The sequence below is a fragment of the Narcine bancroftii genome, chromosome 1, assembly GCF_036971445.1.
Source record: "Narcine bancroftii isolate sNarBan1 chromosome 1, sNarBan1.hap1, whole genome shotgun sequence".
Classification (NCBI taxonomy): Eukaryota; Metazoa; Chordata; class Chondrichthyes; order Torpediniformes; family Narcinidae; genus Narcine; species Narcine bancroftii.
In genome coordinates, this window is record NC_091469.1 from 268,895,077 (window position 1) to 268,911,330 (window position 16,254).

Below are 16,254 nucleotides of genomic sequence, written 5' to 3' on the forward strand. Positions count from 1 at the left end.
AGTGAAGAGGCAGAGGTAAAGGCGGTGGTGCACAAGTAGAGTCAATTAGTAGGGAATTGTGTGGAAGAACAGGCAGATGGGCAACATTGCAGCCATTGGGATGAATTGTAATGCAATAGGGAAACAAGAGTCAAAAAAAGTGAAATAAAGGGCTAAAGGATTTATATTTAAATGCATACATTTAAATTGGATAACCTTGTAGTGCAGCTACAGATTGGCAGGTTTAATGAGTCCATTATGGAGTTGTGACTAAAGGATGGACATCATTGGGAGTTGAATGTCGAAGGATACAGTGTATTGAAAGGTTAAGCACGTAGGCATGGGGTGGTGTGGCTGTTGGTAAGGAATAACATCAAATAATTAGAAATAAGTGACATAGGAACAGAAGATATAGAATCATTGTGAGTTGAGTTAAGAAATAGCAAAGGTACCGTTGGCAGTTACATATACATACATCCAAACTGTAGCTGTGATGTGGCAACAAATTACAATAACAAATAGAAAGGGCAATCCTATGTTAGTCATGGGGGATTTAGCACACACAGTTCGGCGGGCAGCAACCTCCTTTGAAGAAGACCGCAGAGCCCACTTCACTGTCAAAAGACAAAGGAGGAAAAACCCAACACCCAACCCCAACCAACCAATTTTCCCTTGCAACCACTGCAACCGTGTCTGCCTGTCCCGCATCGGACTTGTCAACCACAAACGAGCCTGCAGCTGACGTGGACATTACCCCTCCATAAATCTTCGTCCGTGAAGCCAAGCCAAAGAAAGAAAGAGATTGGGAAAACCAGGTTGGGACTGGATCTCAAGAGAGAAAATTTATAGACTGCCCTTGAGATGGCTTTTTAGGCCAACTTGTTGATAAGAGCATTAGGGGTTTGGCTGAGGTGGATTGGGTGTTGTGTTATGCAGCAGAGGTAATTAGAGAACTGAGTAAAGGAACTATAAAGGTGTAGTGATCACAATATGATTGAGTTCAATTTGAGATAATACAAGGATAACTAAGTCAAATGTATCAGTATTTCAGAAGATCAATGAGAATTACTATAGTACAAGAGAGGAATTGGCCAAAGTAGATTAGAAGGGGGCACTAGTAGGGCAGATGACTAACCAGAAATGGATGGAGTTTCTGCAAGAAATGAGGAACATGCAGGATTGATACATACCAAAAAAAGAGGAAATATTTGAATGGAAAAATGTCACATCTGTGGCTGACATGGGAAGTCAAAGCCAACATAAGGGCAAAAGAGATGGCATACAAGGAAGCGAAAATTATTGGGAAGATTTTAAAACCTTGCAAAGGCAATGAACAGGAGGGAAAAGATGAAATAAGAGAGCAGGCTAGCAAATAATATCAAAGAAGATACAAAAAAAAATCAAGTATATAAAAAGTAAAAGAAAAACGAAAGTAGATAATAAGACCACTGGAAAATGACAGTGGAGAAATAGTAATGGGAGACAAGGAGATGGAACGGGAACTGAATGAACATTTTGCATCAGCCTTTACTGTGGAGTACATTAGTTGTGTGTCAGTTGTCCAAGGGTATCAGGTAAGGGAAGTGAGTGCAGTTACTATTTCAAGGGAGAAGGTGCTCAGAACACTGAATGGTCTAATGGTAGCTATCTCCCAGACCAGATGGATTGCACCAGAAGTAGTGGTGAAATTGTGGAGGGATTGATTCTGGCATGGCCATGGAGGACTGGAAAACTGCAAATATCACCCTACTATTGAAGAAGGGAACAAAGAGAGGAAAGGAAATTATGGACATCAGTGGTTGGAAAGACGTTGGATTTCATTGTCAAGGATGAAGATATGGAGTACTTGGAAGAATATGACAAAATAGACCAAAACCAGCATGAATTCCTCAAGGGAAAGTCTTGTTAGACAAACCTATTGGAATTCTTTGAAGAGGTGACAAGCAGGCTAGATAAAGGAGATGCAGTGAATTTTCAAGCCTTTGACAAGATGCGGCATAGGAGGCTATTTAACAAGAAACATACTAGCCTGGGTAGGAAGCATAGAGTCGGAATACAGGGATCAATCATATTTTGGTTGGTTACCAGCTGCTAGTGCTGTTCCACAGGGATCCTTTTATATTATATATCAATTATTTAGATAATGGAATGAATGGCTTTGTGGCCAAGTTTGCAGATGATACAAAGGTAAGTGATGGAGCAGGTAATGATGAGGAAGCAGGGAGCCTGCAGAAGGACTGAGACAGATTAGGAGAATGGGTCTATAAATGGCAAATTCAATAAAATGTTAGAATGTGTACAGTAGTAGAAGGACTTTAGTAGAAGAAATAAACAGCCAGGCTATTTTCTAAATGGGGAGAAAATTGAAAATACCCAGATGCAAAGAGTCCTGAGAGCCCTCGTGCAGGATACCCTGTAGGCAAACTTGCACGTTGAGTCAGTGGTGAAGACGGCAAATGCAATGCTGGTGTTCATTTCAAGAGGAATAGAATACAATGTGATGTTGAGATTCATAAGGCACTGGTGAGGCCTCACTTGGAGTATTGGAGTTTTGGGTTTGTCATTCAAGAAAGGATGCGCTGACATTAGAGAGGGTTCTGAGGAGGTTCAGAAGGGTGATATGGGAATAATAGGGTAATCACATGAGGAATGTTTGAAGGCTCTTGGCCTGTACTCATTGGAATTCAGGAGAATGAGGGGAGATCTCATTGAAACATTTTGAAGGTTGAAAGGCATGGACAGAGTAGACGTAGAAAGGTCTTTCCCATGGCGGGAGAGTCTAGGACAAGAGGGCACAATTTCAGGATTGAGGAGAGTCCACTTAGAACAGAGATGGGGAGAAATTTCTTTAGCCAAAGGATAGTTTATCTGTGGAATGTGTTGCCACAGGTGATTGTGTGGTACAGTTGCTGCAGAGATATAGATCGGAGCTCAATCCACAGGATCACAAGAGTGACCGAGAGGATACTGACTGGAGTCTCCCTCCCCACCATCAATGTGATCCACCAGTATCATTGTCTGAAGCGAGCATGCAAAATCATCGAGGACCCCTTCTGCCCCACACACAGCATCTTTCAGCTGCTCCCATTGGGAAAGACATAAAGAATATTGGAGCCAGCACCACTAGGCTGAGAAACAGCTTCTTCCCACGTCAGTGAGAATGCTGAATGACCAAAGGAACTGCTCACATTAACCATCCGAGACTCCCATATTCATGAAGCAATATTTATTTATTTGTATATATGAACACTTGTCCTGCATGTGTTTTGTTTGTCTGTATGTATGTTATGTCTTGTTGTGTGTCTGAGTGCTCTGCACCAAGGTTCAGAGAATGCTGTTTGTACAGTCAGATGATAATAAACTTAACTCAACTTGTGGAGGCCAAGTCATTGGGTGTATTTAAGGGAGAAGTTGATAGGCTCTTGATTAGCCAGGTAAGCAAAGGCTACGGGGAGAAGGCCAGGCAATGGCGCTGAGCAAGAAAATGGATCAGCTCATGATGAAATGGCGGGACAGACTCAATGGGTTGAATTACCCATTTCTGCTCCGAAAAACTATGTACCTTGTATTACTGCGCATTATTATTCTGTATCTCTTCACAGTGATGGGTTACACATGCTCAAGGTTATTCAACAATGAAAGCGAGATCATACATGATATCGAAATATCTTTAACATTAACTAGTACTTTTGAAAAAGAACATTTTTAAATAAAACTCTTACTGTTCAATTTCTTTTTGAAATCTCTCTTTTTCTTCCATAGTTTTCTGTGATATCTCTAACTTCCTTCTAAAATTAAAAAAAAATTAATGTTAACAACATTATTTTCTTTTTAATACAAGCGGCATGGTTAGTGTAGAGGTTAGCGCAACGCAGTTACAGCGCCAGTGATCAGACCAGAGTTTGAATCCCGCGCTGCCTTCAAAGAGTTTGTACGTTTTTCCTGCGTCTATGTGGAGTTTTCCCGGGGATTCCGGTTTCCTCCCACTCTCCAAAATGTACGGGGTTTGTGGGTCAACTGAGTGTGATTGGGAGGCAGGGGCTTGTGAGCCAAAAGGGCCTGCATTTATTTTTTTAAGAGAAAGCACCAAGTTTGGAGTGTGGTCTTACTGCCTCTCTTTCTCTTGTTGTTCTTTCACAATTTTGTTGGTTTCCATGGCAATCCTTTTCTGCTGCATTAACTCCTGCCGCTCTCGCTCATGTCGATAATATTCATTCATTCGTTCTTCTTCTGTTTGGAACAGCTCTTTCCCCTGAAATTAACAGAAAAGTAAGAAAAGCCACACACCATTGTTGCTGATTGATACATTTTCCCTTTCTTGGATATCAAGCTGCACTGTGAGACAAAAGTTCAGGCGCTGACAAATATTTTCAAATCTTCACAATCCAGAGCTGTGGGACACACATCTTGAAATGGTCAATCACTTCATGAAGATCACTTAAATTTCCACCAGGAATTTTTCATTACACAGTGGGCAAGGACTACTTTGGTTTAGGAATATTAGCCTTTCATTGTGCCTCCCTTGCCACTACTTGCCAGTCTGATGTTGCGTGCATATCTGCACACTAAACTCCATTGAACCACTGATGCTGATGGGTTAGATAAAGTGTGAAAGATGGTCACCACTGGTGACAACTGCTGAATGGAGATTCTCTGAGAAAGGTGCATTTTAGACAAAGGCAGCTTTTTAAGAAAGGTTTCATCAGGAAACTAAGAGATATGGCTGCAAGCTATTTCAGTAATAGGTGCAGGGATTGATTTGTTAATGCATAAATTAACTTGCAAGCTAACATGGAAGGGTGTACTATCCATCATCACAGTACATGGGCTGCTTGTTGTACTCTGGTATTGCAAATAAATGGAGTATGGAGAGAATCACTTGATCTGATGGTGGGGGGGGGGGGGGGGGTGAAGGAATGTGAACCGTGTTCAGGAGAAGCACTTTTCAATAAAGGAATCCCTTATTTCTTGCCAGACACTGATGCCTCTACCTTGAGATGACAAACGAAGCTGCTGATCTTGAATTCTTGGAGTCTGTTGTTGTCTAATCTGCTTCCTGGTCCTCAGACTCTCCATCGTCTAGCTACTCTTCCTCAGTCATTGGCTGTTACTTTCTATTGGCCAGGTTATGTACTGTACCACCCTTACAATGAAATGTCCAATAATGGGGTAGGTAATCCTGTGCATACCCAACTCTGAAAACTTTTAAAAAATTGCACATTCTGTCAGGATACAGGGGTTGCTAGGATCCGAGCCACTGATCATTTGAACATTTTTCTTATGGTTTCTGACAACCTGGAAATTTCAGGAATGCTAAGAAAAGGTTCAACAAATCTTGATTATTCAAGAGAGTTATAAAGGATATACCACTATCCTCAATGACTGGCTGCACCTGGGAGAGGTCAGCAATGCAGTCAAGTCTCAACACTGATGATACCACATTCTCCTGACTGAAATCAAAAGAGACAACATTTTTCCTTCATGCATAGTGCATCTTTGTGTCTTCTCAAACACTGCAGAGAGCAGAGATAAATGGGAATCATTCAGAATAATCAGGGAGCTGGGAAGTTGAGAGCTGCCAAGACTTTCACCTTCAGAGAGAAATTGGAAGGGCCAAAACTCACCCCACATAATGGCACCTATAACAGTTACTACAGCCTTGTAAAGAGAATCCAAGGCATCCAAGAAGGATTTCAATGCTGTTAAGATACTCTAAGTATCATGGTCTTCATCTTGGTCATGAATGTGCTTCTTGCCTCATAGTCTCCAACACTCCCGATGGTGAAGGATCCACAAATGAAAAGGTGTCAATTGTGTTAACTTTGTGACTTCTGTTTAAATAGGAACTTCTACAATTAAAAGCTACAAGCACCTCTCTCCGCTCGTGCACACCGGGGACTTCATGAGATTTCTTAGCAGTCGACAATTCATTTCTGAAGCCTCCTTGTGAAGTCTCCAGATGTCAGTAGAATGTTCCTTCAAATAACGGAACAAGGGGGCCTATTGTTGCACAATCATATGTAATTAGGATCGTGGACCTGAAGGGTCCAGTTTAATTATATAACTGGTGGGAGTTCACCCTTCAATGACCTTATTTTGCGGAAAGTAAATTTCATGAGGTCATGAGCCTAATTTTGAGCATGATCTAATTTCTAGAAAAGTGAGGCTTATTCCTTATGTAACAGCAAGATATAGACCAACGACCCACTTCTTTCCCCTAAATTTTACCCAACTTTATCTTCAAGAAAAATCCACTGGAATCCTCTGGTTGAAGCCGTTAGCACCAAGTTTCACCATTTGAATGTACAATTTGACAGTGTGTCTCACAAAGCAGAAGAATTTTCACACTATTCCCAATAAAACTATTAAAATCACCAGCTCTCATATACTCAAAATGTCCAATACTTACTGCACCAGTGAGTACAATGATTGTCAAGCTCCTGCTACTCTTCAGTATTCGAACAGCCTGGTTTTGGGGGGAAAAAAATGGAAACATATTAAAAACAAATCACTGCAAAACAATCCTCTCTCATTTTTGCCACCAGATGAAAATATTACTATGTATTAGACCATCTATTGAATTGAAGCCAGGTAGTCAGTTCATTCAGGACACCTGGGTAATTTACAGGGATACATGGACTGTACCATCTTCCATTATATCACACTCATCTGAGCACCCATCAGGCAACTCCCTGAAGTCAAAGCGATCTTTGATTAAAAGTTTAGGACAGGAAGTGATCACACCACTGAGTTCCAAAATAAAAGTTAACAGCATCATGGGGGGTAAAATTATCATGAATTTCCTATCCAAAAGAAATAATGGCCATCAGAGAAAATGCATTTTGCTTGTTTTCAGCAACTCCAGATACAAACTTTCAGAACTTTTGGAACAACGACTATTGGACAATATGAACATCCCTCACATACTATAATGGAAATAATTAGTTCAACTAGATTTCCTACAGATTCAATATTCAATTATCACACAACAATGCAGCCAAAAACAGTATATCCCAGTATATTCAGCACTTTGGTGGTGATAGACCGAAGCATTTCTCGGATTATTGAATGTTATTCTAAGTAATCAACAAATTTCAATTTATTTTTACAAAGATGTTATACAATAGCATATTTCAATTACTTTGAAACACATCAAGTTGAAAGGATGGCGAGAAATGAGGCTTGATGAGTTTCAAAGGTATGTAGAAACAGGGACCCCAGTAAATTTAAAGAGAAAATGGGAACTGCAGCCCTGATGTGTTGAGAACAGGAACCATGAGCCTGACACATCCTAGGAAGGGACAAAGGAGTGCGGGAACCATGACCCTGGTGTACTGGAGCATGAACTGTGGGCTCTGGTGTGTTGGAAGGAGTGGGAACCATGACCCAGATGTTTTGAAGGCAATGTGGGAACCGTAACCGAGGTCCGTCGAAGGGATCGCAGGTTCTGTGTCCCTGGTGTGATGAAGGGAGTGCAGGAACGGTGTCCAAGGTCCGTTGAAGGAGCGTAGGTTCTGTAACCCTGGTGCGTTGAAGGGAGCACAGGTTCTGTAACCCTGGTGGGTTGAAAGGAGCCTGGGAACCATGACCCTGGTGCATTAAAGGGAGCATGGGTTCTGTGACCCCGGTGTATTAAAGGGAGCATGGGTTCTGTGACCCTAGTGCATTGAAAGGAGCGGGAACCGTGACCCTGGCCCCTGGTATGTTGAAGAGAGTGTGGGAGCCATGGCCTTGGTGTGTTGAAGGAAGAATGGAAAGTGCAACTCTCATGTGTTGAAGTAAACAAGGTAGTAGGATCCCCATGTGTTAAAGCAATCAATACCATGCAAACTTGTTGCTAAACAATTAGGATTTCTAACATTCAGATTGTGGATTACTGACTTTCACTGCATTTCTTGCAAACTCAAATTCTGATAAAACAGTTCAACAGTAATTTTTTCATAATTACCATGTTTGGAACTTATTAAATATAACAAGATCTTCCCATTAAATAATTTGTCGATTCCCCTGTACCGCTGGTACTTCTTGTTTTTCTCCACTGTATTAATGATCATAATAGTGGACATATTTAGCAATGATACTACAAGGGAAACTCGTGAGAAAGAAGGGTTCTAAAAATTCCATAAAATGCTGACTTCAATTAGGCACATTGTTAAACCTGATCAACCAACTTGGTCTTAGGCCGATGAAATTAGTATGGTCTCTCAAAATCAATAAACCATACGATCTGTCCACAAAATGGACTCAATTAGAATATTAGCTATAGAATTTCTAGTTATGGGAATTATGACGAAGAAACCATCACACAGACTTTGCCAGTAAGATGGGGGGGAGGGGGGGGGGGGGAGGAAGAGAGAGAAAAGGACATTCCAGACAGAAATCAATTCTCACCTCTTCTACTGAGCCATAAGACCATTTCAGATAGGCAAAAACTCAGAATGTAAAGGTGGAAAAAAATCTGCCAAAACGCATAAAGACCTACCTCTTTGAATGTGCGGAGGCAGTCTCTGAGTCGCATAATCCAACCCCTCTCCGAGAGGGATTATCTCCGCAGCGCAGCCCTCCGCCGATAGATCTGAATTGGCAGCTGCGCTAGGCAGCTGTTTGTGGGCAAAGTCAGGGGCGGTGGGGAGCCCTTGGGATGAGGGGACCATGCGGGGCAGCATGGACCAGCAGGAGCAAGTGGGGGGCAGCCGGTGCAGGCTGGGACAGCCACGCCAGACCACTTCGGCCTTCAGGGCCACTCTCTGCGGCTCAAACCGCAGCACAGTAATGGCTGTCTTCCCTACCCATAATCCCACATGCAGCTGGAACTGTTATTGCTCTGCCGCATATTGATGACGGATGGTGCACTATGGCACCAGTCGGCCCACCTCCATGGGGATCCGGAGGGCGCTACGAGGCACCTCTCCTTTGAATGGGATGCTGGAGCAGCATTTTTGGGCTGCAGACTGAATGGTAAATTCCAGATTTTCAATCCGCCCCATAGCCGGTCAGCAGGCAGAGGCCTGAACTGAAGTGGCCTATTGTCAACTAAGATTACTATGAAACTAGCCATTTACATGTGCAAATTGGAAATCAGAAATCAGGCAGCCAGAGAATAGATACTGATATGTACTGTGAGCAATCCTTCCAGACTTCTGTTGATTTTTTATATACCAGAAGGATGTTCTCAATTATAACTGGTACATGATATTAAATGATCAATAATTAACAAATAATTTCCCTGTCTTTAGGAAGAGGATATGCAAAATGCAAAACACAAGCTGTAGCAATACCTTCAAAGAAATGATAACCAATTTGTTTGCACGAAAATGCCTGAAATATTGTACCCTGTGACTGTGTTCTTTGAATGAGGTGTCCTTGTCTACCCAACACTACAGACTGCTCATTCCCGCTAGCATTATTTGAATAAAGCCTGTGTGGCTTGGTTGTACTTTTTATATCTTGACAGGAGCTCGACTTTAACACCCACTTTGGGAAAACTAAATTAGCTTTTACCTCTTTGTGATCCACATTTGTAAAATCCACTCCATCTACTTCAACAATTTGATCTCCAACCTGTATTGAAAAGGCAAAGATAAAAAATAAATAAAATAAATAAAATCAACATTCAAGCACTGCGAGATCATGTTTTTTAATTGGGTTCATTTGTTGAATTGCTGGAGATTCACACCTCAGTTATTAATTATCAGGTACAACAATTGATTAAAATGTGACAATAACAAATCAAGAACATCTGACAAAACTATTGCATTTTAGAATAACTTAGGTGGGAGTAAAACAGCAAGAGACAATTTTCAGTATTGCATGGTGTGCTACAGCACAGAATAGGTCAATTGGTCCTTTGATCTGACCCAGGCAAACAAATCCTCTTGCTCAGCCTTTCTCCATTATTCCTCTTCACAGGTTCAGATTTAGCTGCTTTCAAAGAGCTCATGTACTCAAGCAGTGGTTTAAAGCTCAATTGTCCTTTGACATAATTCAATTAATTCCATTGAATGAACCAGTACTTTCTACCGAGACTAAGCCAAATCCCAGTAAATACTGTAGTTCTATCAGCCACGTTCCCCCTTTCAGTTAACTGTAATCCTACAATATATTTTCTTTCCCCACTGATTATTTTGCCACTTACCTGCCCAAGGGGTTATTTACATTGGCCAATTAACTCACTGCTGTGACTTTGGAATGTGGGAGGAAACTGGGAAAATATTCGTACTGCACAGAGAGCCGGGGAGATCAGGATTGAATCTGGATCACTAGTGGAACGCTGCTCTCATTCAGACACCAGCTGGACGGAGAAGGAGTGGACCTCCTTTCAATTTCAATGAGAGGCATCATTGATGTGCATTGACTTAAAAGCAATGCAAAGAGCATTATGAAATGCAGGCAACCATAACAGATCTTCAAGCTCAAGCAGTCCACACCTTCTGATCTCAGCTGAGATATAAATCTGTCACTCTGAGTAGATGTGTACACTTATCGAGGATCTTTCTTCCCCTGCCTTTCTTCTATTGACTTCAGATGCCCTCTGCTCTTTCTCCTCAGTTAGTTGTGTAAGATTAAGAGAAGCTACCACCTGAATCAGCAAGTCCCAAAATGGCAATGTTGACGTCAAATCAATATTGCGGTCACCTTGCAACTGTGCACAGCAGAATTTCTATTTTGGAGGCCTTGTATTTCACATTTGATTTAAATACATAGTGCAAAATGCAACACAAAAAACAGTAAAAGAGTGAATCAAATTGATAGGTTCTTGATTAGCCGGGACATCAAAGGTTATGGTTCTTGGTACTCCAAAATATTCCAAATGAAATTTAAACTGGAGGTGGGAGAGGGTGTGCTTAAGGATGGGGACAATGCTGGGCAGTGGGGCTAAGTGGGGAAATGGATCATCTCATGATTAAGTGATGAGGCAAACTCGATAGCTCAAGAGCCTATTTCTGCTCCTTTGTCTTATGGTCATAAAAGTATGAATGCAGACACTGTAATGGTTCATATCACTGTACTGTTTGTTTCAGTGTAAAGCTGGCCCTGCAAATAATGTGGAATAACTTGATCAATGGTAGATTGCCAAGTATCGATTAATTCCAATCATTATTTCTTTGGGTCAAGTTTATTTATTTCCATTTATGCATTCCCAATGAAGGTCTTTGAAAAATGTTTCTTCAGTGGAATTCAAATTTCAGCCTTATTGTCACATTATCCCTATTACAGTGGGAAGAGTTCTTTTCAGTCCAGCAAGTCAACTCTAACATCCATACTACATTACAAAATAGAACAGATTAGTTTAGTTATATAGCACATTTAAAACAGCTCACGTTGACCAAAGTGCCGTACAGATCAGAAAATACATCTTATCAAGCAGCTATTTAAAGTGCAGTATAAAATGGGTACCCGAGGTTTAGAATTGTACATACAACACGATAACAATCGACAATCACTTCAAAACACTTGGAAGTAAAAATGCAACTTCAGCCTGGATTTAAAAGGATTAATGGAAGGGGCTGATTTGATGGATAGAGGAATGTTGCTTCACAGTTTGGGGGCTGCAATAGCAAAGGTGCAATCTCCCCTGAGGTTATGATTTGAGTGTGAAACAACCAAGCGCCATAAATTGGCTGATCTGAGGATTCTTGAAGTGGGGTTGGACATTAGGAGATCAGTGATGTGGAAGGGGGCTAGTCCATTAATGGTTTTACAAACAAACTGGAGAACTTTAAAATATATTCTCGAGCAAGAATACATAATGGTGTGCAATTGTTGAATGATGAAAAAAATCACTGATATTCTGGATAAAGCTGCTTTAAAGCATCATAACCCAGTGACAAGTTTGAACCTCAGAATGACACAGCAATGCCGTTTGCACATAAATTGTCCAAACTTTGTTCATGATGTTGTGTAATTAGTTAACACATTATTGATCTCCTAATGTCCTACCCCACTTCAAGAATCCTCAGATCAGCCAATTTATGGCGCTTGGTTGTTCCACACTCAAATCATAACCTCAGGGGAGATTGCACCTTTGCTATTGCAGCCCCCAAACTGTGAAGCAACATTCCTCTATCCATCAAATGACAATGAGATAGACAACAGACTCGCCAAGGCAAATAGCGCCTTTGGAAGACTACACAAAAGAGTCTGGAAAAACAACCAACTGAAAAACCTCACAAAGATAAGCGTATACAGAGCCGTTGTCATACCCACACTCCTGTTCGGCTCTGAATCATGGGTCCTCTACCGGCACCACCTACGGCTCCTAGAACGCTTCCACCAGCGTTGTCTCCGCTCCATCCTCAACATCCATTGGAGCGCTTACACCCCTAACGTTGAAGTACTCGAGATGGCAGAGGTCGACAGCATCGAGTCCACGCTGCTGAAGATCCAGCTGCGCTGGATGGGTCACGTCTCCAGAATGGAGGACCATCGCCTTCCCAAGATCGTGTTATATGGCGAGCTCTCCACTGGCCACCGTGACAGAGGTGCACCAAAGAAAAGGTACAAGGACTGCCTAAAGAAATCTCTTGGTGCCTGCCACATTGACCACCGCCAGTGGGCTGATAACGCCTCAAACCGTGCATCTTGGCGCCTCACAGTTTGGCGGGCAGCAACCTCCTTTGAAGAAGACCGCAGAGCCCACCTCACTGACAAAAGGCAAAGGAGGAAAAACCCAACACCCAACCCCAACCAACCAATTTTCCCTTGCAACCGCTGCAATCGTGTCTGCCTGACCCGCATCGGACTTGTCAGCCACAAACGAGCCTGCAGCTGACGTGGACTTTTTACCCTCTCCATAAATCTTCGTCCGCGAAGCCAAGCCAAAGATTACAGTACATGCATTTCACAGTGTTAAAAGTCTGCCCATTGATAAGCCAGAATATTTTAAGAGTGAACCTTCTCAGCTATCTGATATCATCTGTAAACACCAGTACATGTACTGACACAAATTTATTGGTAGAATATGGACAGTTTTCAACTTACCTGAGATCTCCATTTACTTTAGTTACAATCAGATACTATTGTATTCAAGGGACTTCTAATTAAGTTCTATTCTCAGTGGCTCACACATTCTACTGATCACAGAAAGAGCCAAGTAAAAATATTTTTAGACATGGTAGTTTGTTCTTCACAAGAGGGACAATTGTAAATACCTGTTCATGTTTAACGCCACTCACTCACCTCTAAGCCCACCTCTGCAGAAATGGATCCTGGTTTCACATTGCTGATAAAGATCCCTGGCTTCTGAGTAGGGCCACTGGATATGCTACATTAAAATAAAGAGTGTTCAGTTTAAGCATACAGAAAACAGACAAAATAAAGCTTTAAAAAAATCAATGAGCTGAAAAACTGTGAAAGGAATTCATTACCTGCATCCCATGCCTTTTACACCAACCAAGCTGATAAAAACCTTTTTTTCTCTTATTTCTTTGTTTCCCAGTGAAGCCAGCCCAGCTAAACTGATCTTCCCATCCTGCAAGACCATACATTTGTGTAAATACAATAGTCTATGGGTACAAACAAATTTCAATGGAATTACCAGATGCAATCAAAAATACCATTTATATCAGCATAGATGACCCCCCAGAATTTCCACTTAAAATGTAGGTTTTGAGCAAGTCTAAGAGCTTACTGCCCCAACAATCCTTTACAAACCATCGCACTAACCAGTGGAGTGATGCTGTTAAGCACACTACAAAGCAACACAGTCTCAGTTATTTAAAATTTAGCCAATTCATTTCAAGTAATGGCAAAATACAATTACCTACCATAATATGCATTAAATGTTCCCAGCTGATGTAACGTAAACACGAGTGATGTCACTTAGGAACTGGTTCTTTTACAGGAACAAAGATGGTGCCCAGTATAATTTTATCGTTTACTTGAAATTGATTTACACATTTACTTATGTACAATATTGTATTGTAATACAGTGCCTGCCATGATGTTTGGGACAAAGACACTTTTTTCCTTTATTTTTCCTTGCACTCCAGTTTTGAAATTGTAATCAAACAATTCACATGTGATTAAAGTCCACATTGCAGATTTATTCAAGGTTAATTATATACATTTTGGTTTGACCATGTAGATAATCAGCACTTTTTATACATAATCCCCTCATTTCAGGGCACCATAATATATGGGACATAGCAAATATATATTATGGCAGTCATGTTTAGTACTTTGTTGCATATCCCTTGCATACAAAGAAATCTGTGTTTCATAGACATCACCAGGTTCTGAGCAACTTCTCCGCCAGGCCTCTACTGCAGTCATCTGCAGGTCTTGCTTGTTTTGGGATCTTGACCCCTTAGGTTTTCTCTTCAGCACATGGAAGGCATTCTCAATTGGATTTGGATCAGGTGACTGACTTGGTCATTCAAGAATATTCCAGTTTTTAGCTTTGAAAATAACCTTTGTTGCTTTAGCAAAGTACTTACGCTTGAATCTTGCAGAATAGCCTCTGTATTTCTGTTCATGAAGACTTCTGCTGTCAGTAATCATTGACACTTGGCCTCCTGAAGAGGGCGTCTTTTATGTCAGACAGGTGTTTGTGGCTTTTTCTTCATTATGATGAGAATTCTTCTGTCATCAGCAATGGAGATCTTCCTTGGCCTACCAGTCCCTTTGCGATTACTGCACTCACCAGTACAATCTTTCTTCTTGATGGTGTTCCAAAAAGTTGATTTTGGTAATCATAAAGTTTGGGTGATATCTCTTACTGCTTTAATCTTGTTTTTCAGCCTCATAGTAGCTACTTTGATTTTAATTGGTACAACTCTGGTCCTTGTGTTTAAAAATGGCAACTACAGACTCTGAAGGTGATCAAAAGCTAAGAAGCAAGCCTGGCTCCATTATACCTGCACCAATGAAGCTTCAAAACTTAACTGAGTAATTTCAAATACACGTGAAGCCAAATGCCCCAAACATTATGGTGCCCAATGTGGTGGTCCACCACAGGCCTACTGCAGGGGGCAACCTCTGTACCTGCAGGAGTGTAAGGGGACAGGACAACACCTGGCCGGCTGTCAATCAGTCGGCCTGAACGAATCAAGCCCCACCCAGTCGGGTGTCAATCGCCTTCCGGGATTATAAGCCTGTGCCGGCCTCCAGAGACCTCACTCAAGAGTTGCTGCAGCCAAAGCCAGCCTGGCTCTGTGGAAGTATTTGTGGATTAAAGCCTGTTGTACAGTCTTTACCTCATGTGTGTCTGATTCTGGCTAACAGCGCACCACAATTTAATCCACAAAATTTTCCCACGGTGGCTATGGAAAAACTCCTGTGCGCAGGGAGCCTCGAGGTTGACCCATGCCACCTGGAAGCCCAGACACGCTTCAAGATCTGGCAGCACGCGATCAAGGCAATCATTGAGGCACACGAGGGCGACATGCTGGACTCTGATCGGTTGGTCCTATTCCAATCAAAGCTGGGTCCCCGCACCTTCCAGGTAACCAAAGGCTGCTCCACGTACAAGAGTGCAATGGACACTCTCAAGAACTTGTACAAGCCCCCCATGAATGTGGTCTGTGCAAGGTACCTCCTCAACAACTGAGCTCAGCAACCCGGGAGACGGTTGAATCTTACCTGGGACACTTGCGAGAGTTGGCCCGACCGTGTCTGGTTGAACCCGGGTTAGGTGTAAAGGAGATCGAGAGGCTGATCCGGTACGCCTTCGTCTGAGGGCTACGCTTGAGGGCCATCCAGCAGAAGCTGCTGGAAGACAACATCTGTGGAAGTGGTCCAAACCATGGAAGCAACAGCCCTGCACATTGAAGCCTTCGATTCCAAGTTCCCCAGGCTCCCTCATGGCCCTCTCACACTGCAGCTGCAGCCCCAGGCCGAGCTGGGGAGGAGAACATCGCTGCAGCAGGGGCCCGGCGCCCCTGTAAGTACTGTGGGTCCTGGTGTGATTCAGATCGACGATCGCGCCAAAACTGCCCAGCTAGGAACCAGTATTGTTCCCTATATGGCAAGAAAGGCCACTTTGCAAAAGTGTGCCTCTCTAAACCTGCTGGCAGCTCAGTGGCCCTCTATGACCTCCCCTCCCCCCCAACATGCTAAAGGCCCTCCACAGGTGCCTGGGTCTATTCTCTTATTACTCGCAGTGGGTCCCTTGCTTCTCAGACAAGGTCTGTCCTCTGGCCAAAGCCACAACTTTTCCCCTCTCACCTGAGGTGCAGGCAGCCTTCATCCGCATCAGGCAAGACATTGTGGACACCACGATGCAGGCTGTGGATGAGGACTCCCCCTTCCAGGTGGAGAGCGATGCCTCCGAGG

At 42.5% G+C, this 16,254-nt stretch overlaps 1 protein-coding gene across 10 annotated transcripts in view; it reads right to left on the minus strand.

Annotated features, from left to right (window-relative positions):
- ush1c (Usher syndrome 1C) overlaps nt 1-16,254 on the minus strand; it is a 171,668-nt gene that overhangs the window by 73,426 nt on the left and 81,988 nt on the right. For all 10 annotated transcript variants that reach the window (XM_069898454.1, XM_069898463.1, XM_069898445.1 and 7 more), the window contains 6 exons: nt 13,347-13,450; nt 13,159-13,243; nt 9,481-9,540; nt 6,389-6,445; nt 4,089-4,231; nt 3,702-3,767 (listed from right to left, as the gene is read on the minus strand). In XM_069898454.1, coding sequence (XP_069754555.1) covers nt 3,702-3,767; nt 4,089-4,231; nt 6,389-6,445; nt 9,481-9,540; nt 13,159-13,243; nt 13,347-13,450 — 515 coding nt within the window. The remainder of the gene's footprint in view (nt 1-3,701; nt 3,768-4,088; nt 4,232-6,388; nt 6,446-9,480; nt 9,541-13,158; nt 13,244-13,346; nt 13,451-16,254) is intronic.